Source organism: Dendrobates tinctorius, unplaced genomic scaffold (genome assembly GCF_039654945.1).
Source record: "Dendrobates tinctorius isolate UK_male_01 unplaced genomic scaffold, ASM3965494v1 ptg000028l, whole genome shotgun sequence".
NCBI lineage: Eukaryota > Metazoa > Chordata > Amphibia > Anura > Dendrobatidae > Dendrobates > Dendrobates tinctorius.
Genome location: NW_027361696.1, coordinates 47,832,878 through 47,859,321, shown reverse-complemented (window position 1 = coordinate 47,859,321; position 26,444 = coordinate 47,832,878). Strand labels below are relative to the sequence as shown.

Sequence of the window (26,444 nt, the reverse complement as noted above, 5' to 3'; positions counted from 1 at the left end):
AAACAGTGATGGGAGCTGCCCCTTAGATTAACAGCGGTCAAAGTGCTATACGATGTTTCATCGCATAGCACTCGTCTGTGTTCCTCACTAGTGTGACTCCGGCCTAATACATAAAATCACTCCGGAGAAGGAGGAGTACATTTGCAACAAATTTTTTGAAAATTTGCAATTGATGAATCAGGCAAAAATATCTGGAAAACTTGAACCCCAACCAAACTGAAAATGAAGTAGGCAATCCTGTACGTGGAAAGATGAATTTGATGCAAGTAAAAAAAGGCACAAAGCAGCAAAAACTTGACAAAAAACAAAATGATTATTTAGTATGCTTTGCCTAAATAACTGCATCATATTCCAAAAAAGTTTTACAAACATTATCATCCCTCTCAGCACTGGGGCTTACAATCTAAGTTCTTTATCAGTATGATTGTGGTGTCTAAGCAGAAAACAGAGAATACCCAGAAAATGGGGAGAACATGCAAACACCTTGCAGATGTTGTCCTTGGTGAGATTTGAACCCAGAACCCCTGCACCGTACGACTGCAGTATTAACCAGAAAATTAAAAAATTTGAAGCAAAATGTCAGAATCACATTTGGGAGCAGTTATAAGATGAATTTCATAGTGATTAGGATGAGCATGACCAAGTAGCACGGCCATGTTCTCCCAACGCCACTGGTGGTTGTCTTGGTGGCAGAGGTCACCGGCTTGGCTTTGGTGGTAGGGGTAGTGGAAGCTTCATTTTCATTGGGGGTAACTGTTGTTTTTGCTACTAGAAGGTTCTTATTGCAGAGGTTTTCTGAACAAAACGCAGCATTAAAGGATAGGCTGTACACGTCGATATCGATGTTGATGGCGGTATTAATGGTAAGGAAAGAACATTCCTTAATAAAGAAGGGAAAAGTGGTTCCTCCTGGAAGTCAAGGAAGGAAAGAACATATGGTGTTATAACAGCGTAAATGAGTCATCTGTTTTATCAATTAAGGATTAAAGGGAGGAACATAAGACCCCCAATATTAGACAGAGTCAATATACACAGAATGGGCAGCAATTGAAATGTTTTCTAAGACTTAGTGCTAAGTTAAAACAATGGCAGCTACGTACCAATCGAATTCTCTGGTTCTGCACCACTACTGAAGCCACCGGTTGGCTGATGAATTAAACATCAACCCACCTGAAGTCATGACATCCTTTCCATCAGTCACTGAACTGTTGCAGCCAATCAGTAATCACAGCGGTCAGTTAACTGAAGGATGAGACGTTATCGCTTGCGGTCCAATGGAGACGACAAGAGCAACGGTGCTGGCAGTGTGTGGAATTCAAATAATAGGCAAAAAAAATTCATCCAGGTGTTGTGAAACCATAAGGACATGCTTGGAGATGTAATTTCACAACAGCTGTGGTTGAAAACCATTGAATGCAGGTATAGCACGTAGCATCAACAGTAATTTAGTTATGGCCTTGTGTTAGTCATTATGATGACACTGCAGTTGTTATAATAAATCTGTCAGGTTTTTTTTACATAGTCTGAGAAAAAGCTTAATGTAGAGACAGAGACATTGGTTTCAGTGATGTATTGGGCTGCTTGCTGTAGTTTTGATAAAATCACAGTTTTATCAGCAGGAGATTATCACTAGAGGACTAGTAAACCTGCTGTAAGATAGTCTAACCACACTCCCAATACTAATTGGTAGCTCACTGCTTATGTACACAGAAAGCAGCCAATTTGTGATGGGGCAGGGTCATACAGGGCTGAGCATTCAGAGAACTGCAATGACCAGTAAATTTAGTGATACATCACTGTAATCAGGATCTTTGCACCGACATCATGCTGCCTTCAGATGGGGTAGCAAAAAAAAGGACAGATGATAAATTTCCTAAAAAGAGTTAGTGACCTACACAAACAGACTTTTTTTTAATGAAAAAGCAATTAAATATAAAGCATTATAGCAAAAATTCTTAGCAAAAATTCTACTGCAATTCTGTGTCTACAGTAACAACACTGACCTTGTAACTCCATGGTGCCAGACTACTAAAAAACGCAGTGTAGCCAGTATTAGCAGTCAAACTGTACTTTCATTGTCCATTTTTTCTTACTTTTTCTTACTAGCAAACTTTTGGTAGATTTGGTTTGGTAGGGATTAGAATTGCACGATCAGACTACCCATGGTTTGTTTCTAGTCTGTTACCATGGGAAGGAGATGTTGAATTTAGATTAAATGAGTAGCAGCTTCTATATTTTTATTTCAGGTGCATAGGAAAAATCAAGGTTCCAAAGTGTACTTGCCCTTTAATAGATTAGATATTAAGCAAGAAATGGTGTCACCTGCTTATTATCATCATTTTATAATTACCAAAGATTATTACCAAGCAAGTCACTTGATTAGCACCATTTTGGTTTCATATAACTGAATATTAAATTAACATACCCTACATCTATTGATCTTTTTTTGTGAGATTTCCTGTACAGTAGTTCTGCGGTGCCTACTGATACCAAAAGGTAATAAGCAAGTTACAGAAAAGTTACTTGCTGATTATCATTGGTCCCTTAAATAAATAACATTAAGAAACAAATGTCACACTGACTAAAGTTACATGTTTACAGCTCCATCACACAAAGTTTGAGGTTACTCACTTATTGTGATGTTTCCTGCAGCTTCGACACAAGAATTGAGATTCGACGGACAGCTCACTTTCTCAGCTGATTCCGCAGAGCACTGTGATTCATTTGTGCTGAGGCAAGAGTAACATTCCAGATCACTGGTTCCATTGACTAATAACATAAAGTAACATGACATTAATAAGTTCATTATAATATGCTTTAATAGGATGCAGTGACTTCTGAGCCCATCATATCCTTCCCAACCAATCATTTAGTTCTTGGCGGAGGGCACTAGCATTGTCTGTGAGTGTTCAACATGGTTAATTGTAATAGTGGAGGCTGATGTCCACCCAAGAGCATTCATAGAAACACACGACTGTTCTTTTGTCCAATTTATGAACCTTTCTGTTCTAATAAAAATCAACTTAGTGAGTAACCGAGGATCCATGGTTTCTTTAAAAAAAAAAAAAACAGATAACCACATGGTTGGGCACCCAACAATGTTGCAGACATTCATGAGATGATTATGAAAACCTTGAGGAAATCAATGGTAGAATGATCCCAACAGCAGAACAACATTTCATCTTGTACTAAAATTGCTTCACCTGAAGCCATCAAAGGGCAAAAGTTAAAGGAGGGAAAGAGAAGTGTGTATGAAATTGTAATATGGCTACTGTTTATGATCATGGTGGCCATTTTAACTCCTTTCAATTAGGGGTATTTCTGACACCAAGTAGACCTCTGATATTACTGTAAGGTGTCATTATGATAAGACGTGAGTTACTTGGGTGATAGCCAGCACTGATGTCAGAGGTCTACATGAGGTCTAAGGGGTAACGTTTCTCCTTGTTGAGAGTGCCTAATGGCTCTGGCATGCTGAGGTAAGTAGGCTTGCTCACCTCGCTGGGAAATTTAATATGCAGATTGCCTCTTCAGAGAGGAAGAGGACTTGAACTCTTCACACCACCTGTTGGAATTAGCAATCCTACAAGTCACAGTCGATCCTTTAACGAGTCTTGCACTATGACTTAGGATAAAACCCTACTTGGTCTATTTGGTAACTGAAGCACCAGACTAAAGAAAGCCAAAGAGGAGGTACGCAAAGGGAAAAGGCAAAAAGAAGAGGTGTAGAGGACCAGATGCCGAGCTACAGGGGATGCAGGAAAGGTGAGCGGTAAGGTGAGTATTATTATTATATTCTTTGTTTTACCGTTCGCTGGCTTGCTACGATTCAGCAAAATGGCAGGAGCGGTTGGCCACCGTTTTGCTGAATTTGTGCAAAGGAAATTGAAAAAAAAAATCCAATTCTGGAGGATATGACGTTTGGGAAAATTCGAATAGAAATTAGTTCCACTAAAAAAAATGGCTACTTTCTAGTTGAAATACATCAGTAATGCAGACCCACACATGAATTTGTTTTTTCATGGTAACCCTACAGAATTCATTGTAGTGGCATCTTTGGAAATGATCTCATGGATACAAAAAGCAAATATGGGATTTTTAGGAAACATTATTTTTTTTAAGGCTTAGGCAGTTTACAGAGTCTCATGACTCATCCTCTTCCTATCCATAAAACCTGTTTTGTTTCTTTTGCTCATTTGATGTGACATCTGACATTCGTTGCTGTGTCATGAAGCTGTTTGTTTTAATTTTACAAGAGAACATTTACTTGGCATTTTTCCATTCTCATTAAAGATGCTTTATTGCCAATATCAATGTGAATTTTCTCATTTCAATAAGGTCTAAAACATATCAGTCTATGGTCTTTGATGCAAAGTAAGGCCTCCACAAATGGCCACCATAACCGAGCCCAAATGCTGTGTCACCTGGCTTTCTATGGACTGGTAGGCCAGGCCTGCTAATAAAAAGAAAGCCAAAGGATGCCGGCAGGTAGGAGAATGTTCGCAGTGCCCCTGTCCATCATACACAGAATGCAGGAGTGGTCATTGAACTGAATTGACTTACACCATCTTTTGGATGCACCTTTTTTATTTAGTGTAATTGCACTGTGGCTTTGTCATAGTTCTAACCAACATTTTTTGGGTCATTGAATCCTATATAAGCAGTAGTCCAGTCAAAATAAGAAAAAAAAATCCTTTACCCTGAACAAATTCCAAGAAAGCGTTTTATTGTTTTTTTTGGTAGTATTACATGTAGGGAAAAGCATACTAAAAGTTTACCAAGATAGAGTTACCACAAAGGGTCCAAATGTGACGTCAAAGAATATGGCCGCCAAAGCTGTAAAATGTTAAATGTGACTCGCCTTTCAGTGTCTATCATATTTCTTTTACAATTACTACTATTATTATATTTATTATTTAACGATTTATTTATCTTCTTTAACAGAGCTGAAAATGATGGAAAGTCAAGAAACTTGCCCCTTATGCAGCCATGAAGTAGAACATGACGGAGAAAGAGTGGTGATTGGTGCGAAAGGAGCTGAAGGGATCAATAAAGCCAGTATTGAGAGGGGCGTTAGCACTGTGGTAGCTGCTGGAGCAGTGGTGCACAAGAGATGTCGTATGAACTACATAAACAAGAAGCAAATAGACTTGCATAAGAAAGCTACTTCCGTTCATCGTTCACCTGCCAAGAGAGGTACACGGGTGTCTACTGGATCCTATGACAGCAAGACGCAGTGTTTGTTCTGTGGACATGAAGTGGTGAAGACAAGATCTAGTAGTGATTTCGATGACTATAGCTTTGTCAAAACGGATGGATTTATAAGGTCCATCTTGTCACATTGCAAACAGCGTAATGATGACTGGGCAATCACCATTCAAGGGAGAATCACGTACTTTGGGAAGGACTTACATGCTGCAGACTGTCTGTATCATCGTTCATGTGACATTAACTTTCGGACAAATTACGGAATTCCTATGCGTCGTGGTGGATCTACTACAAAGAAACCGCGGAAGGTAGGGAGGCCGATGAGCATGGACCAAGAGCAAGTGTTCTTGAGAATGTGTGCATTTCTCGAGGACAACGATGAAGAGCAACTGACTGTCACAGATCTTGCAAAGAAAATGACGGAGTATCTTGTAGAAGGAGACAGTGCTGCCTATAGTAATAAATAGCTGAGGTATAGGCTGGAGGAGAGGTATGGTGATTCGCTATTCATAGGGTTGCCTAACATTGTAACTTTCCATGAAAAGACCAGAATAATCCTGAGGGACTATTTCCGTAGTCAGGAAATGGATGAAGAAGCCCAGAAGAGAGCCATCACAGAGACTGTGGCCAAACTAATCAAGTGCGATATCAAGTCTAAGATCCCATCTTCAACCGATGAATATCCGAAGACTTCTTCGCTTGAATGTCAGTCTGCCTTAGATTGTCTCCCCCTGAGTTTGCTTTGCTTGCTTGAAACCCTCTTCGCTGGAAAGGACATTCACAGGAAGGTCGCAAGCATTGGACAATCAGTTGTTCAGGCTGTACGTCCCAGGGCTGTAGTAGCTCCATTGCAGCTTGGGTTAGCAGTCCAGCTCCATCATCATTTCAGGTCTCGATTTCTTGTAGACAGTCTCTCAGCCATGGGATATTGTTCATCATATCTGGAAGTTCAGCGATTCGAGGAAAACGCTGCTGCTTCTGTTGGCCAGGATGTACTCGGTGGTACCATAGACAGACTGGATACGGCACTGCTGTTCGCTGCGGACAACGTCAATCATAATATCATCACGTTAGATTGGAAGGGGACTTTCCACGGCATGGGGATGGTAGCTACTGTGACTCCAGGAAGGAAGGTCAGCCGCACTGTTCTCAGACAGAAGACTGCGGACTTGGAGATAGTTGAACAAAGCAGAGTTGATGTAAGGGAATACCGTTTCGCAAAACACACTCGCCGAAACATAAAATTCAAGCCCTTGCCATTTCTCGACGCCATTGACCACCGTGTTGATGTATTGTGGGAGATGTCTTTATGCTTCAAACAGCCTGCACCGAGCTGGAATGGAATGATGCACATGCTACATAAAGACTGTGATCATCCGGGGTCGTCTTCGGTAATCTTCCTGCCCATCATTGACATGTATTCCGGAGACAAGTCATGCATCTTCTCTACTCTTGAGTATCTGTGCAACCTTGCTGATAAACAGCGATCCGCTGCAGTTGTTACATTCGATCAGCCACTCTACTGGAAAGCGTCAGAAATCAAACACTAGATGCCTGAAGACAGCCCGGTTTGAGATGTTGTCCTGATGCTCGGGAGCTTCCACACATTGATGAATCTTATGGGTGCCATAGGAACGTTGATGGATGGGAGTGGAATCAAAGAGATCTTGGGAACAATTTACGGTGACAATGCTGTGCAACACATCATGACTGGAAAGGCAGTTCAGCGTGCAGTTCGTGGCCATCTCCTCCTTGATCAGTGTCTTACTCAGCAAGTTGCAGACAAAGTACTTTGCGACCATCCCAGTTTTGCAGACTTGTTGCAAAAACTTGAGCAGTTGTATGCTCGGACACTGACAGGGGAGAGTGACTTGAATTCGGTCATCACTTCTACCTGCCTTAGTGAAATTGTCCACCTCTCGTCCACCAAAAGAAATGGATTATCCGCTCACTCTCGCACCAGTAAACTATGGCTGAATTACCAACAGATGGTTGGAATTGCAATGGAGCTTATCGAGGCCGATCGTACAGGATCCTGGCTGATGCACCTTCATGCTGTAGCCGAATGTTTGCCCATTCTTGCAGCTGCTGGGCATGGGAACTATGTGAAGGCCGCCTACCTTTACCTCCAGTCTATGACCACTCTGGAAGATGATATGCCATCAGTCTTCCATAGATTTATGAATGGCTTGCATGTTGTAAGGCGGACTGATCAGTACTGGGCAGGCCTGGGTTGCGACCTAGTCATCGAGCAAGCTCTGATGCACTCCCTAAAAACTGTAGGAGGACTCACCAGAGGAAGTGGAATGTCCGAACATCAGAGGGCCTTGTGGACTCTGTCTGTGCCTGTGTCCTCTTCCTACAGTGATGCAATGCAGGGTTTCACTCGCCAGAGCTTTGTCACCAGTGAACAACACAAGGAGGCAAGAACGTCAAGGACGAGAAGAGATCGTGACGACCTGGAGAAAATTGCAGATAAACTCGAGACCTTTTCACCTTTCTCTGATGAAGTGTCTCTTCGCAACATTATCACCGGTGTCAATGCAAATAAGGATGTGAATGTCCATAACCTGTTCACCATTTGCAGAGATATAGTGGCAACAATGGAGGGTCAAACACTGTTTTCAGTTAAGTACAAGCGGTCAATGAAAGCCAAGACCCTGGCATCCAGTGAGGCTATTGACGTTGCTAAGGACAAAACAATAGACCCCGCTCTTTTGTTCCAAAGGTTTCTTGTGGTGTCTCAAACTGCTGATCTTTCCCTTGATGAGGTGATGGCCTATGAACTTTCACCATACCCACCATCCCTCTTTGAGGCAAAACATCTCTTACGCAAACCAAGCAAAGCACAACTGATGGCTGCTATAAAAGAACAGAGTTCAGATGACGCAGTACTCAAGGATGTACCAGAAATGGAACATTATGTTCTTAACGGAGGTTCTCTTCTCCATCGACTGAAGTGGTCAGAAGGAAAGACATATTGTTCAATCGCTGAAGACTATGTATCTTTCACACTAAAGCACTATGGTAAGGCTACGATAGTATTTGATGGTTACATTGGAGGACCAAACACTAAGGACATTACCCATCAGCGATGGCGCAAAAAACGAACAAGTAACAAAGTGAACATTGCTGAAGGAACGAAATTTGTCGGGAAAAAGGAGGACTTCCTTTCGAATGTGGAGAACAAACAGTCTCTTATCAATCTCATTTCACAGCGCATGAATGACAGAGGTTGCCACGTAATACAATCAGAGGGGGATGCAGATGTGGAGATTGTTAAGGCAGCAGTGTCAATGTCATCCAACAAAAGTACTAGTCTCATTGGCGAAGATACAGATCTTTTGGTGTTGTTACTTCATCACGCGTCAACCAGCGATGGCAACAAGCTTTTTTTCTACTCGGATAAAGGGAGTCCTGCAACAGTATACGACATTAAGGTTATGAAGAAGTTCCTGGGAAACCATGTCTGCAACAGTCTTCTGTTCCTTCATGCATTCACGGGTTTCGGTACCACTTCCGTGGTTTTTGGAATCGATAAAAAACTTGGTCTACACAAGGTTTTGAAGGGAGACTCGGTCTTAAATAGCTGTGCTAAAATCTTTCCCACACCTAACAAAAACAGAGCTGAGATTGAAGACGCTGGGTGTAAAGCGATGGTGGCATTGTTCGGGGGCAAACCTGGAGACAATCTGTCTGCAATGAGGTATTCTACTCTCTGCAAAAAAAGTTGGTTCAGCCAAAATCTTTGTTACACCTGAACGACTGCCACCGACCTCCTCTGCAACGAAGTATCATGCCCTTCGGAGTTACCTCAAAGTGATGCTTTGGATGGACAATGGTGTGGCCATGGACACTACTGAATGGGGATGGGAATTCCAGAACAACAGTCTAGTTCCAGTGATGATGGATACTTCACCCGCGCCAGAAACACTTCTGAAAATAATTCACTGCAATTGTTCTCGTGGTTGTAGTACACTTCGGTGCACTTGCAAAAGACACGGACTTACCTGTTCACGGGTATGCGGACCATATCAAGAAGGGCATTGTGACAATATGAGTGAGGAAGCAGTGTCTGATGATGAAAATAGTGACTATTGACCTGACACGCTTATTCAGTGATGAAGTAGGTCTTAAAATGCACTGTGTATTAATTCTATAATTTCTAGAAATGTACATAAATGTCATGACGTCATTGATGACGCCATGACCTCGCCTGTCCATGTAGTTAGTATAAAACTTTGTATAAAAATTGTTATATGAAAATATATAGTATACAACATGCAAACTCTTCTGTAACCTAAAGCTACAGCTTTGAAATAGGGAAATATTCATTATTTTTAGTGCGATAGCTGTCAGCGTCTTATGACATCATAGTTAGGACCTTTGTGGTGATCAATTTTTGGAAAACTTTTAATATGTTGTTCCCCACATATAATAGTAATAAAAAAAAATCATAAAACGCTTTCTTGGAATTTGTTCCGGGTCAAACCGTATTTTGACTTGACTACAGTGTCAGCTGCGCTCTTAAATGACGTGAAACTTCTTTTCGCATAGTACATGACTTGGAGGAGGCTATGTATGACTTGTAGTGACAGACGAGCACTAAAATGCTCGGGTGATTGATGCTCGGGACAAGCAAATTGGAATGCTCAGGTGCTTGACCCGAGCAATGAGCCCATTGTAAATCTATGGGAAACTCGAGCAATTTTCCAGTGGCCCCCCCGGTGGTCTGCAGAGGGACTAGAAACTGCGGATATCGATGGAAAAGTGTTCAAATGACATGGGAACAGCATGGGGAAGACCCCTGGAAGCATTTCTGACTCCCAGGTCACTGCTGTGAACAATGTTGTCAGGGTTTTACCCCACTTTTACAGACACAATAAAACATACAAAAACGAAACCAAAATGGATTTTCCTGGGAAAAATGTTAAGGAACATCCTTTCTAGGGTAATGACTTGTACTGTATATAAGGCAAAATAAATAACCAAAAAAAAAATGCTCCTCCACACATTGGGCTATGTTCACACGTAGCGTTTTTTGAAGCGTTTTTGAACTTTAGCATTGCTTTCAACCAAGACAAATCCATTCACTGGGAAATGTTATTTTAACATTTTACAACCTTATCTGGCCATGTGGTGTGTGACACATCATCAGACACATCCTGTTTAATTTATGAAGGAGGGACACTGAAAGTCATAAAGCCTATTTTTATAGGGCCATCAGGCAGACTTTACTATTCTTAAAGGGCCAACAGTCAGTCCTCGCTATTCTTAGAGAGCCATCAACAGGCTATGCTTTGTTGTTCCCATTATTAAACAGAGGGTCGCTTATACTGTTATTGCATATGCAGTGAGTGGCAAGGCTGCCCAAAATTTGGATGCACCTCAATACCCCTTAGGAGAGACTTACAGGAGGTCCTCCTGAAAACAGTGTTCCCATGAATAGGTAGTGGTTCTCCAACAGTGTTTGTCTATGCAGTGAATGCAAGGGCTGCCAAAATGTTGGAGGCACTCAATGCCCCTTTGAAGAGACGTAGAGGAGGGCCTCATGACATAAGGTTCCCATTATTAGGAAGTGGGTCTCCCATAGTGTTTGCCTATGCAGTGAGTGGCAGGGCTGCCCAAAACATTCTATTCCTTGTGAAATTACCCCACGCCTCAGGGCCAGGGCGATGGGAGGGTCTGAGAGACCTCTCCCTGAACTTTGCCAGTGTTAACCCACCTCTGCTGGATTGGAGTTGTGTCTCTCTCGCCTGGACTCCTTGGTTGTCCAACGAACTGTGACCTCTGCCGCTAGCAATTTCAGATGGGAATTTTTTTTTAAATTCTGCAATAAGGGGCTTCTGGTACTGCCCCATTTTAGTAGACCTGACCACCTTGGTAATAAGAGATATAATGTTCTCCTTGTAGCATGGGTCCAGAAGTGTCAACCAGTAATGACTGTCACCCAAAATTTTGAGAACGCGAGGGTCACGGGAAAGGCAGCATAACATAAACTCAGCCATGCGTGCCAGACTGCTAACAGGCAAGACATCCGTGTCCTCACCAAGAGGATAACTGACCATGCCCTCCTTCTCTTCCTCCTCCTCCTCCTCCTCCCTGTCCTCAGGCCATCAATGCTGAACAGACGGTATGACAGTTGTGCAAGTAGTACTGTCTATAGTGCATAAAACTAGCTCCTGTTCTTCCTCCTCCTCTTCTTCCTCATTGTCACCCAATCCATGTTGGGATGAGATGAGGCTGGGCTGTGTGTAATCACCCTGCATAGTTCCTTGCTCCATCTCATCATGCTCCACTTGCAATGCATCCTCTTTGATTGTGAGCAGAGAGCATTTCAGAACACAGAGAAGCGGGATGGTGACATTAATTATGGTCTCATCGCCGCTCACCATCTTGGTGGAGTCCTCAAAGTTTTGGAGTATGGTACATATGTCTTACATCCATGTCCACTGCTGAGGTCTTATGTGTGGAGTTTGAACTCAATACCGACGGCCTTGTTGATGCTGGTAGTCAACAACTGCTCTCTTCTGCTCAGAGATCCTTTCCAACACCTGCAGTGTGGAGATATCACACACCAGTCAATGAGCCGGAAGTTGCAAACACTGCTAAAGCATGGCAAGGACAGCAGAAAATATAGCTGACTTTCTAAAATGGGCACAGAGGTGGTGTACTTTGACAAGCAGATCCGGCAGCTCAGGGTAGGTTTTGAGAAACCACTGAGCCACAAGGTTAAGCACATGGGCCAAACATGGTACGTGTGTGAGCTCACTTCGCCTCAGAGCCGCCACCAGGTTCCAGCCATTGTCACACATGACCATGCCTGGCTGTAGGTTCAGTGGTGTCAGCCACAGATCGGCCTGCCCTTTCAGAGCTGTCCACAACTCTTCAGCTTTGTGCGGTTTGACACCTAAGCATATTACCTTCAGCACAACCTGTTTCCGCTTGGCTGAAGCAGTGCTGCAGTGTTTCCAGCTTGTGACTGATGTGGTCATTTTGGAAATGGAGGCTGAAGAGGAGGAGGATGAGGTGCAGAAGCTGTAGACTGTTGGGGCAAGCCTGGTTGACCTAGGGCCCGCAATCCTCTGCGTCGGGAGGCCGTGTTCCATCCCAAGGTTCCACTGGGTCCTGCCTTACACTATGTTAACCCAGTGTACCGTCAGCGAGATGTACTGTCCCTGCCCACATGCACTTGCCCACGTGTCCGTTGTTAGGTGGACTTTCCCAGTAGCTGCATTTTTGAGGGCACGGCTAATGTTGTGGGACACGTGCTTGTGCTATGCAGGGACGGCACACTGGGAGAAATAGTGGCGGCTGGGGACCGATTACCGAGGGATGGCCACCGCCATCAGGTTGCAGAAAGCTTCCGTATCAACGAGCCTTAAAGGCAACATTTCGAGCGCAAGCAGTCGGGTAATGTGTCAATTTAATAGTGTGGACTGTGAGGCATTGGCTGCATATTAGCGCTAGCATTCCAAGGACTGGGGTATGGACAACTGAACACTGCGCTAGGACAAGGATGTGGATGTGTTTGCTGATGGTGTTTAGGTGAGTGTGTGCAATGACAGCTGCAGGGCAGGAGGAATCTTCGCATGCACCATGGACAGGGGATTGGCTTGCACGCACAACAACGGAATAAGCAAGTGGTGTCACCCGCAGACACTGTTCCTGGACCCTGAGGTTCTGCCCACAAAGTCAGACCCTTTGTTGCCATGTGCCTGATAATGCGGGTGGTGGTCAGGCTGGAAGGTTTGCTACCCCTGCTTATGCTGGCCTGCCAAGTGGTGCAAATGACCTTTTTGGGGTTATTGATATAGTCTTTAAAAAACAACCAGACTCGGGAAGACCTATCAGTTGGACTGGCAACTTCCGTCATGTTGATGTTACGGGGAACGGTTGCCCGCCTTCTGTCTGCGGCCACCACACTGCTTCTTCCTGCCTGTTGGGGTGCTACTCCTCCCTCCCTCTGTGTGCTGCTGTCCTCGCTCTGCTTGTTCTCTTGCCAGCTTGGGTCAGTTACTATATCATGCACTACCTCATCCACTTGCGCAACCGTGATCCTCCTCCTGACTTTCTGGCAATTGTGTCTCATCATCGTCCACCTCTTGTGACACTTTCCCACCATCGCCTTTGTGTGACCGTTGCTGCTCAAATATTTAGCCATCACTATATGCCATCTCCTCTTGCCCTGCTTCAAGTGGACCGGGCGAGAGGCCCGAATCTATAAATGGAAAAATGAACAGCTCTAAAGAGTGTCCAAGTGTGGGATCAGTTGCCTCTGGGCACTTGGCATGGTGGGAGGAAGGAGGATCAGGGTGAGGAATATGCGGTCCAGACTAACGGCTACTGAGACTTGACCGTGTGGAAGACAGAGGGGTGGAGGTGGTGGCAAAGTGACTGGAAGCATTATCCGCTATCCAACCAACAGGCTTTTGATACTGCTCTGGTTTCAATAGTGGTGTGCTGCAGTCCCCTAGTAATTGGGACAGGAAGGTCGGGCGAGAAGATGTGGGTGTTTGTTGTGGCACAATTTCAGCTTGCCCACGGCCACAGCCTCGACTTCGTCCTCTGCATGCACCATCACCATCACGTCCAGTTTGCCGTCCCTTGCCACGCGCCTTGCCCATTTTAAATGGACTACAATATTTTCCACGTTCACTACAAATGCTGAATTTGGAACAAACATATGTCATCTGTATATAAGTTTTAAATAGCTGGCCTGTAGGCAACTATTTTTACTAGCAAACTGGTGTCAATAACTTTGCTAACACGCTGCAAAAAAAATTAAATGGAGGCCAGAAATGGCAGAATTTTGAGCGCACTTATTATATGTGATCTGTGTGATGGACAAACCACAGTTTTAAATAGATGGATTTTTAACGCTGTAATATGGAAAGGATCTGACTGTATTCTGCAGTGCCCACAATAAAATTGAGTAGAAAAATGGTCTTCTCTGAATTTATTTTTAAGCAAATAATCAGGATTAAGATCCAAAAAAATTATTTCTTGCCCCTGATACCTAGGGCTATTTCTAGAAATATAAGTAATAGCAGCAGCAGCAGACAGAACTGAAATGGACCCTCTTGCTATATGCACTGCAGTCTGCCACATACACTGCCTGCCTGCCTAGCACTGATATCTATGCAGCTTTATTAGTCCTCAGAAGGGCTCTTAGTTGCGATGGATATGTTTATTATACAGTATATGGTATACCCACACTAAGTAAGAACCAAGCAAATCTCTCCCTAGCTCAGCAGCAATTCTCCCTACACTGCCTGATTCCGGAGCAGACTGTGACGAGCATGGCAGTGCCAAGTCTGATATATACCTGATGATGCTGTGTGGCCAGCCTATCACTGTAATGCCACAACCAACATGGCTACTGCATTACTTTGTGTGGCAGACAATCCCTGCATGTTCATTGGCTCTCTATAGCGCACCAAACATGCAGGGTGGGGACCCGAGCTCCCGCCGAGCAACCCTGGAAATACTCGGTGAGCTCCAAGCATCTCGAGCAGAGAGTTGCTCGGGCGAATACCAAATAGTGGCGAGCATGTTCGCTCATCACTAATGACTTGTCCTCATACATGGGTTCTGTTTATGAGCTGTATAGGAGCAATGTGTGCATGCACACCTGTACGGAAGTATCTTCTCTTAACTTTCTATATTTTTAGTATTTTATCACAACATTTCTGCCAGCATGATATTCACACCTTAACCTCTAGGTGACCACATAAAGACATATTGTTAGTATTAGCAATTGTTAGTGTTAGTTTTATTCTCATGCAAAGTTCCAAATTCTCTACATAAGCATTAAGGACCTGATTCATTATAGCTAGAGTTGAGCGAAACGGGTCGAAAAAATTCAAAAGTCGCCGACTTTTGGCAAAGTCGGGTTTCATGAAACGAAACCCGACCCTAGGATGAGGTCGGCCACGAGGTCGGCGACTTACGCGCCAAAGTCGCGTTTCAAAAGTTTGTTTTGCGCTCTTTTTCAGCCAATCAGGATCCACGGACACTGTGGGCAACGTGATGACATAGGCAGGGGTCACCACCATCTTTCAGAAGGGCATGCAAGTGATTGGCTTTCTTTGGTGGGCGTCACAGGGGGTATAAAAGGGCGTGCACGCCGACCGCCATCTTACTTCTACCGATCTCAGTATAGGGAGAGGTTGCTGCTGATTCTGTAGGGAGAGCGTTAGGCAGGGAAGAAGACCAAAAAACTGCTTCTGCTGCTAGCGATTTGGCCTGCACAACACACCAGTCACTGTGTGTGCAGTGCAAGGGGAGGCTATATAGTGGTGTATCAGTGGTGTTGGTTGTTGGGCTGCCTTCTAAGGCTTCCTGACAGGCTGGCATTGCTGTTTACCCACTGCTCCGCAAACTGCTTTTTTAAAAGCAATCCAATCTCCCTTATCCTCTAGTCACTTTGGTCACAGCTGTGCTATCGAGCCTGTCACATAGCGCTCAGATATTCATTGGGCCTCAAACTGCTTTTTTAAAAGCAATCCCAATTTTTTTTTTTTGTCCTGCTGAGAAGAAAAAAAAACTGCTTCTGCTGCTGATAGCAATTTGGCCTGCACAACACACCAGTCACTGTGTGTGCAGTGCAAGGGGAGGCTATATTGTGGTGTATCAGTGGTGTTGGTTGTTGGGCTGCCTTTTAAGGCTTCCTGACAGGCTGGCATTGCTGTTTACCCACTGCTCCGCAAACTGCTTTTTTAAAAGCAATCCAATCTCCCTTATCCTCTAGTCACTTTGGTCACAGCTGTGCTATCGAGCCTGTCACATAGCGCTCAGATATTCATTGGGCCTCAAACTGCTTTTTTAAAAGCAATCCCAATTTTTTTTTTTTGTCCTGCTGAGAAGAAAAAAAAACTGCTTCTGCTGCTGATAGCAATTTGGCCTGCACAACACACCAGTCACTGTGTGTGCAGTGCAAGGGGAGGCTATATTGTGGTGTATCAGTGGTGTTGGTTGTTGGGCTGCCTTTTAAGGCTTCCTGACAGGCTGGCATTGCTGTTTACCCACTGCTCCGCAAACTGCTTTTTTAAAAGCAATCCAATCTCCCTTATCCTCTAGTCACTTAGGTCACAGCTGTGCCATCGAGCCTGTCACATAGCGCTCAGATATCAGTGGGCCTCACACAATCCAAAAGTGTCCAGTGTCCAAAAGTGTGTGCAGAGATTCAAAATCTCACTTATCCTCTAGTCACTTAGGTCACAGCTGTGCCATCGAGCCTGTCACATAGCGCTCAGATATTCATTGGGCCTCACACAATCCAAAAGTGTCCAGTGTCCAAAAGTGTGTGCAGAGATTCAAAATCTCACTTATCCTCTAGTCACTTAGGTCACAGCTGTGCCATCGAGCCTGTCACATAGCGCTCAGATATTCATTGGGCCTCACACAATCCAAAAGTGTCCAGTGTCCAAAAGTGTGTGCAGAGATTCAAAATCTCACTTATCCTCTAGTCACTTAGGTCACAGCTGTGCCATCGAGCCTGTCACATAGCGCTCAGATATTCATTGGGCCTCACACAATCCAAAAGTGTCCAGTGTCCAAAAGTGTGTGCAGAAATTCAAAATCTCCCCTGCCCTATAGACACCTTGTACCTTGTTTTACATACTATATAGTTTGTTGGATTTTGTCTACATTTCTACCAAAAATGAGGAAGGCTGGTGGAAGAGGCCGTGGAATTGGGCGGGGGTTGGCAGCTGGTAATGATGATGTTGGTGGTGGATCTGAAGGTAGTGGCAAGAGCAAAATGGGACCGAATGCAGGAGGTGTTGAGCCTGCGTCATCGTCTGGCTACATAAGGCCTCGAACGCTTAGTTTTCTAGGAGTTGGCAAACCGCTTTTAAAGCCAGAGCATCAGGAAAAAGTTTTGTCTTACATTGCTGACTCAGCCTCCAGCTCTATCGCCTCCTCTTCTTCAGTTGTAAAAAGTAAAAGCACTGAGTCGTCATTGGAGGCTCATGTTCATGAACCACACCTTTCCTTGTGTCCTTCACCCCAACCAAGATTGAAGGATGACGCAGGCCATACTACTGATTACTCCATGGAGCTGTTTTCACATACCATGCCTGGATTATCAAGTCAAATGGTGAATTACCCAGGCCAAGATGAATCTGACATGGAGTGCACTGATGCACAGCCGCTGATGGATGATTCTGCTGGTACATTCACTCAGAGCACTACATTGTCCTCGCAGTGTACAGAGCCAGATTCTGACCCTGATGAGACTCAGGTGCCCCTTCCCGCACACTATACCACCATACACGGTGACACAGAGGAAGGTGCACATGACATAGAAGAGGAGGTGATGGATGACCCAGTTGTTGACCCAGATTGGCATCCATTGGGGGAAGAGGGTGCTGCTTCCAATAGCTCAGATGAGGAGCATCCACAGCAGACATCGAAATCGCAACAGCTGTTATCTGGCAGGCCCGGAGCACTCCAAAGACAGGTTCCAAACATCAAAAGAGTTGCTGAACAGCTTGTCCAGAGGGTCAAAAGATCACAGCGTGCTAGGCCGCAAAATGTCTGCCAAAGTAGGAAGAGTGCAGTGTGGCACCTTTTTGAACAAAATCCTCATGATCAGGCCAAGGTTATCTGTAAGAAGTGCGCAAAGACCTTTAGCCGAGGGAAAAATCTGAAAAATTTGAATACCAGTTGCATGCTTAGACATTTAACCAGCATGCACTTGCAAGCGTGGACACAACACCAAACCTCAAGTGCCACATGTGCAACTGATCACAACGAAGGTAGTCATCAATGCTACATTGTTTCCCCCACTGTAAGCCCACCGGTTAGCACAGCAGCAAATGTTGAGGTGTCGTTGCAAGGCCACAGCAGTCAGGGAATCCCACTGTTATATCAACAAAAGACTGATTCTAGGCCATCAGAAAGAACACCAACTCCATCACCATCATCAACCCTCTCTCAGTCCGCCCTGTCCACCACTGCTTCCACCATATGCAGCTCTCAAGTCCAGCTCACCCTCCCAGACACTATGAGTAGGTCAAGAAAGTACTCAGTCTCTCATCCGCGTACACTGGGTTTGAACGCCCACATTGCCAAACTAATCTCGTTTGAGATGATGCCCTTTCGGTTGGTGGAAAGCACAGCTTTCCGCGAACTCATGGCCTATGCAGTACCACGCTATGACCTACCCAGTCGCCACTTCTTCTCTCGCAAAGCCATCCCAGCCCTCCACCATCATGTGAAAGACCGCATTGTCCATGCACTCAAGCAGTCAGTGAGCGGAAAGGTGCACCTCACAACTGATGCATGGTCCAGTCGGCATGGCCAGGGCCGTTACGTGTCCATCACTGCGCACTGGGTTAATGTGGTGGATGCAGGGTCCACAGGGGACAGCGGTGGTGGGACAGTGCTGCCTAGCCCACGGTATAGGAAACAGTTGGCTGTAGGCGTTCCACCCTCCTCCTCCTCCTCCAGAAGCGAAAGCTCGTCCACAGAGCGCAGTCGTACGAGCACTCCATCTGCAGCTGCCACTGTTGCACACGATGTGTCCCCCTATCGAGCAGCTAGTGGAAAGCGTCAGCAGGCTGTGTTGCAGATGATGTGTTTGGGCGACAGACATACCGCCGAGGTGCTGGCCGAGTACTTGAAGCGACAAACTGAGTCATGGCTGGGCAGTGTACATCTTGAGGCAGGCAAGGTAGTTAGTGATAACGGCCGTAATTTTGTGGCAGCCATAGCCCTTTCAAAACTCAGCCACATACCTTGCTTGGCTCACACCTTGAACCTGGTGGTGCAGTGCTTCCTCAAAAATTATCCGGAGTTAACAGACCTGCTCCAGAAGGTACGAAGACTGTGCGCGCACATCCGCCGGTCGCCTGTACACTCCGTTCGTATGCAGAAGCTGCAGCGATTGCTCCACCTTCCCAATCACCGCCTCATTATCGACATTGCAACAAGGTGGAACTCCACCCTGCACATGGTGGAGCGGCTGTGCGAGCAGAGGCAGGCCATAATGCATTTGTGGGAGGATACACGGCCAGGCACTTTGAGAGCAGACATGGAGTTGACAGGTGTGCAGTGGTCGAAGCTGAAAGACCTCTGTAAAGTCCTTCAGTGTTTTGAGGAATGCACATGGCTGGTAAGCGCAGACGACGCCATCCTAAGCATGAGCATCCCACTTATGCGTCTGCTCATGCAAACTTTGATGCACCTTAAGGAGCAGGCGTCTGCAGCCAATGTTGATGAGGAGGAAGAGGAGGAGGGAATCCTTGATGACATTCAGCCATTGTCTGCTCAGGGACCTCTCCTGGACGAGGTGGAGGAAGAAGAGGAGGAGGAGGATGATGATGGGGATGATTACTTAGGGGAGGAGGATGCATCTCGTGGGGCAAGTGAAAATGTTGGCGTGGCAAGGTCTGGTACAGGGTTTGTGCGTGACTGGAGGGATGTGGATTTGCCAGAAAGTGCTCCTCCAACCAGCACTCGCAGTGCATCATTGACACCGGGAACATTGGCCCACATGTCAGATTATGCCTTGCGGATCCTAAAAAGGGACCCCCGCATTGCCAAAATGATGAACGATGACGACTACTGGTTGGCCAGCATCCTGGATCCACGCTATAAAGGCAAATTACAAAACATCATGCCACAGGAGAACCTTGACCTAATATTGGCTAATAAACAAGCAACTCTGGTAAATCGGTTGCTTGAGGCATTCCCAGCACACAGCAGAGGTGATGGTTCTCACACGAGCCGTACGGGCCGGGGGCAGCTTGGCAGTGGTGTTCGTGGTGCACACAGCAGAAGTGGCGTTGGAGACAGGGGTTTCATGACAATGTTGTGGACTGATTTTTCAAATACCGCTCACACAACTGGTAATACTGCATCGATGGAAAGTGACAGGAGACAGCAGTTGTCAACCATGGTTACAAACTACTTTTCCTCCCATATCGATGTTCTCCCACACAGGTCATTCCCCTTTGACTATTGGGCCGCTAAACTGGACACCTGGCCTGAATTGGCACAATATGCCTTACAGGAGCTCGCTTGCCCAGCTGCAAGTGTGCTATCGGAAAGAGTCTTCAGTGCAGCTGGATCAATCCTGACAGAAAAAAGGACCCGTCTGTCAACCCAAAATGTGGATGATCTAACCTTCATTAAAATGAACCATGCATGGGTTTCCAAGGATTTTGTCCCACCTTCCCCTGATGACACATAGGGTGACAGAAAAATGGCTTGCTTTGGTCCACCTCTTCCTGGGACTTGACCTATTTCGCCTTTTGCATCAGCTGAATGTCCAACATCAACATATGCCACTTTCTAAAACTCCCTAACTGTGCTGCCTCCCCCCCCATGGCCGGGGTCACCACCTAGCGCACGACTCCGTGCGAGTGCCGTTGCCCTGGACAGGTGGGTAGGCCGACTCTTGGGCGCGGGCACTGGCACAGGGTCCCTCATAGTAGTCCCTGCACTTTCATCTGCAGCTTCCTCTTTGTCACCGTGTAAGATGGAACTGTATATGTTTTCAATGTTGGGACAGCAATTTTTGGGGAGCACGTTACTCTGGAGAATGATAGATGGGGCCCACCATACACTGGAACATTCCAAAGGTGGACATCAGACACTGGAGCAGCATTTACAGGGCCCATTATACACTAGAGCATTAGAAATGGGGCCCATTATGTTTGGAGCATTATTTGGGCCCATAAGACAGTGGAGCTTCATCCATGGGGACCAACATATACTGTAGCATTATGTGGAGCTCATCATATACTGTTTCAAACATTATATGGGACCAATGATTCTGTATGGAGAAATAGATGGGCCTCGTCATGAGATGTAAAAAGTGAAGTATTTTTCATTGTACTATACCGCTATTTCTCTGCCGTATCGGAGCATGATGAGTTGTGGTATGTGTTAAAGGGGCGCTCTTTCGCCCAGGGCACATGAAAACCTGGAGCCAGCCCTCCCCCCCCACAACTTTAGCCAAATAACCCCCATTTTTCAGTGCGTAACTTGTATTATGAAGTTAATTAAGGTTGACAAGCTTAAGTAAGAAGAACTGATGCTTTTGGCATTCAAATGGGCACTGTAGGTGTGTTTCCTGTCCTCCTCTCACTGCCGACTTTTATTCCCCATTGACTTACATTGGGTTTCGTGTTTCGGGACGACCCCGACTTTTCCCTATAATCGGACGATCTTGCTCGACCCGACTTTTGGAAAAGTCGGGTTTCACGAAACGAAACGCGACCCTAAAAAACCAAAAGTCGCTCAACTCTAATTATAGCACTTGCATCCATTTTTATCTGTTTTTTTAGTACTTTGCTCCTTTTTAGTCATCCCTTGCATCAAATTCATATTTATTTTATGCACATTTTTTAAGTCTATTTTATATGTGTTTTAACTCACCACTATGGGCATGGTTTAGGGTTTCTAGATATTTTCAGATATTTTCCCCTGATTTGGAACTTTTCAAAAAATTGCAAAATTTATTGCACATTTAATCCAGCCCCCCCACTAGAGTGATTCTATGAAAAAAGCACTCTGTATATAGATTAAGAAGCACTTACCCTGCTTCCTTTTCTAGACCCAGTGATTATGTGATCACTGAGTGTCATGAGGAAAAAGGAGATATTGGGTCCCAGAAAACTCATGCAACCCTACTAAACAGCCAGGAGGCTTACATTTCTTTGTAGCTGGTGCTAATATACCATTTCCAGTTACAACGGAAATCAGCAAACAGAATGGATTAATGTGTTAAAAAGCCCCACCCCTCTGAACATCTTTTAAGACTTTCTGGGGGCACAGTGTATAAACTAAATGACAAAATAAAAAAGTAGCAAAAATAAAATAGAAAAAAAGCATAAAACTAAGCTAAAAAAATAGGAACACTGGTAGTCTAAAATGCTGTTTCTAGTCACGCTCCCATAAATATGTTTGATATATAAAAATAATTTCTATGCAATATTTAAGACAATTTAAAAAAATTTTAGCAGTCCTTTGTAGTCATCATTAATAATATAAAAGTAAAAAATAGATGCATATTTTGAATTCTCCTTTACATTTTCTCCCAATGTCATAAAAAAATGTGAAAATGTACCTGGTGAGAAAGGAGAGGTAAATGGCATGATCATGAACTGGTTAGAAATATGAAAAAGAGACCTTTTTTGACATTGGACAAAATTTGTGAACCACGTGCAACTTTTTGGCACAAAAAACATTAACCTAAAAAAATACACAATTAATCAATTGAGGCAAAATTGATGTCACCACTAGAGAGAGCTCACGAGCCAACCTCATACAATTTATGTATTGATGTCAGTACACTCTTAATCTCTCAGCTCCTGATGAAGCTTGATGCGAAACATAAGTCAGGTGAGTTTTCTTTGATAGGTAAAGTGTACTCCATGCCACTGTGCATTGGTATCATTCTCTCCCTGTTTATCTGTATATACCTTAAAGGGCCTTAACTTATACAGCACTGGCCATTTTGGCTTGTACCTTTTCAGTATCCGTCCTCAATACTGTGATTGCACATAATATAGCTCTGCATTAAATTATAGCATTCACACTAGAGAGTTACCACTTACCTACCTTTATTATTTTATGTCTGACTATTCTATGCCCATTTTTATGCTTTTAATCATTTTGTTATCCAATAAAGAATTTATTTTATATTGAATTTGAGCCTCACACATTATTATAGAGGTATTCCTCAATTTATTGGTGTATTTTGGCCCTTTATATATTGCTCCTCATACTCATGTAGGTGTTATTTTAGGTCAAAAATTTGCTGCAGTAATTTCATTGATGTTCATCATGTAACGGAAGGGTCCCCAACAGAGAAAAATAAAGTTTCTGTGTTCTCTTCTACTTTTGGTATTCATCTCAGAGTTGGTGGCCTTGATTGCAATTTTTATAAGATGCATGAGGTCTATGCTTAATTTAACCCAACACTTTAATGAATTCCCAAATGTTTCTACTCAAGGACAGCAGAATGAGATCTTGACATTGGCAGAGAAACGACTCATACAATTTATCAAAAATTTAAAGAGCTTAGAGGTGATGTAACATTTCCCCATCTATCTCTATGATCATTACCTTCAACATTATCGAAATCGTTCCTCAAGTCCATGATATCTTCATTGCATGTTGATGTGTCACAGAGAGTCCTTGAAGCAAGAATTTGTATGCCAAAAGGATTTGATGAAACAATGGAAGTCATAGGGAAACCACGGTCACATCCCTTCACTATCAAATTCTCCTTCAGGTTCCCTGAAGAAACACAATGAGATTGGTTACAATCTGGTGACCCTATGACATTTTTTTTTTACTAGTGGCCAACCCCTACAGAACAAAACCTAACTCTACCAACTGTGGTCTGGAACCCCCTACATAAAGTCATCCCCTACAATTTAGTATCTCATAACATCCACAGTCAACTGTTGATGATGCAGAGGTTGAAGTTCCATCTACGTATAGATCCTTGTGCTAGGTGGTTGCTCTCCCATATAAGACAGCACATTTCCTATAAGTTGAAAAAAACACATCCTACATGTCCAATTTGATATTCGGCAAAGCTGATCCTGAAGTAGTTGCGTGGCCTTAGCTTAAAAGTTTATTGCCATCTTAACCCCTAGTGATTCCAAGATTGCTCTCTAAAATTGCCCATGTACCCGAGCACTCTATACGCTGTCTAGAATTATCCTCAGCTCCAGACGCCATGTAGACAATAAGTGGAAGGTGATCCCAGGCATCATTAAATTCTGATGGGGCAATTTGGAGCCCCCATTGTGGAGATTTGTTACCCTTAGTATTGTTTTGGGTGCCAGCTGTGGGACCCCCCCCCAGAGATCAGCAACTTAGCACCTATCCTGTGGAAGCATAATACATTTTTTACGTTGGACATTAAAAAGCAGCAAATACAAGAAATAATACATTGTCTTTTTTGAGAACTACTTAAATTTTAAATGTTTATACAATCCCATCAAAGGTCACATGGGATAGCTTCCCCTTCCTCAGATTTTGCTCTCATAGTAACAGAATTCATATTTTTGTCATTTTTACCTAATTTTGCAGAAAATGAAACTGCTGCACAGGCGTTATCATCTCCAGTACATGTAATTGTACTCAAACTGGAACATCCGACATCCAAAGTCTCATTACAGGTAAAACACTCCAAACTGTGGCAACCTGCAGCAAAAAGAATATTAATATTGTCTATCGATATCGATCTATTATCTATCTATCTATCTATCTATCTATCTATCTATCATCTATCTATTATCTAGCTATTATCTATCATCTATCTATCATCTATTTATCTATAATCTTTGTATCTATCATCTATCTATTGTCTATCTATTCTCTATCTATTATCTAGCTATATCTATCTACCTTTCTATCTATCTATTATCTATCTATCTACCTTTCAATCTATCTGTCTATCTATCTGTCATCTATCTATCTATTATCTACCTATTCTCTATCTATTATCTTTCTATTATATATCTATCTATTATCTATCTATCTTTTAATCTATCTATCTATCTATCTATCTATCTATCTATCATCTATCTATATATTATCTATTACCCCTCCTCACATGTAAAGCGCCATGGAATAAATGGCGCTATAATAATACATGATAATAATAATAATATTATCTATTATCTATCTAATATCTATCTATCTATCAATTATCCATTATATAATCTTCAGACATTCTATACATTTATTCATCTACTGATCAATATAATTATTTTCTATCTGTATTCTGCACTTTTTTTGCAAATCTTTCTATTCTTTTTTTCTTTCTCTTTCTTTCATCCTCTTGCTTCCTTCCTTTCTATCTTTCTTTCTTAATTTTTTTCTTTACTTCTTACTATGTCTCTCTGTTACTTTATTTCTCTCTTACAATCTGTCTCTTCTTTCTTTCTTTCTTTCTCTTCTTTCTTTACTTTTTTGTTTTTTCTTTCTCTTTATTTCTTTCTTCCTCTTTCTCTCTCTTTTGAACTTTATTTCTTTATTTCTTACTTTCTCTACTGTATATTTCTTTTATTCTCAATCCCTCTTTCAGTCTTTTTCTTCCTTTCTCTCTTTATAAATTGTGCAGGTTCTTCAGTTATTTTGTACAAAAAACAGATGAATTCCATCTTGAATTTTAGCGTAAATCAAAACAACTGAAATGGAAGACAGGATCTTAAAGTAGTGAATTCTGGAGGTAATTTCTGGGCAACATACTGTAATGACACCTCTAACTCCTCCATCTTTCCTCTTCCCCGAAATATAGTAACTAACAATATTATGTGCTAGAAAAACATTAAGAAATTACCGGTTACAAAAAGGAAGCTGGTGATCAAACCCAAGAAAATAGCGACGGTCGATGTCATTGCTGGAAGCCCAATGGTATTACACCTTTGGTAGTGCCGGGAGAAGGTTCCTACAGGAGGACAATGATTGCTTAGGAAGTTCCCCGAGAGTCTAATGATGTCCTTGATTCTGAAGCTCCACCCAATGGATGACACGTTATCTCGGGTGAGATGTGTTATTGGCCACTTAAAATTTTATTGTGTCACTGCAAAAAATGCACGGAGAGGTGAAACATTCACAGTTAGTTTTAATGATTTTTTTTAGATTTACGACAGGTCAAGGAGGTTTGCGAGATTTTGTTATCTTCAAAAGAGAAACATTTTTGAAATTGTGAGTTCACACAACGTTGGGAAACTTAATATGTAAGCCATACAATTCTTTCCTAACGTCACAGAAAAAAGGACAGATGTCAGTAGACTGTAGACATATTTAGAGATGGCCTCATTGGAAAATGCAGAAGTGTATCTATAGAAGTTACAAAGTGAAAAGTCACACTGAGGTGCTAGTTATTTAGGAGGACCACTGACATATATAACATAGAAGGTCACAATACAGATTTTGCATTCATAGATTTTGCTGATTTTGAGACCCAAGAGCTTCAAATTACAGAGATGGTTAAATCTTCCACAACTTTTTCTACCAAGTCTAATAAGAACCCTTGTCCCATATTATTTCTTGTAGTAAAAAAGTTCTTCATGCCCTTCAGGCCAGCTCCTTGAACCCATGAAGCCTCAAATAAGTTGAAACTCTTCCTTTCCAAGTCGATTTTCTTTTTTGACATTTGGTAGAGGTTTTTTCCTTCTCTTTTTTATCCATAACTTATATACTGTTTAATCAGCACAGACATATAAGGGCTAGATTTTTTGCAGGTTTTTTTTTCC

The 26,444-nt window shown here is 43.3% G+C and overlaps 1 protein-coding gene across 1 annotated transcript; it reads right to left on the bottom strand.

The window, feature by feature from the left end:
* Positions 1–336: 336 nt before the first annotated feature.
* LOC141084914 (ly6/PLAUR domain-containing protein 3-like) lies at positions 337–25,607 on the bottom strand. Its single transcript, XM_073569862.1, has 5 exons — positions 25,526–25,607; positions 24,259–24,384; positions 23,293–23,466; positions 2,632–2,769; positions 337–909 (listed from the first exon to the last, which is right to left on the bottom strand). The coding sequence occupies exons 1-5, from the start codon at positions 25,581–25,583 to the stop codon at positions 602–604; spliced, it is 804 nt and encodes a 267-aa protein (XP_073425963.1). The 5' UTR covers positions 25,584–25,607; the 3' UTR covers positions 337–601.
* Between the last annotated feature and the right edge of the window lie 837 nt (positions 25,608–26,444).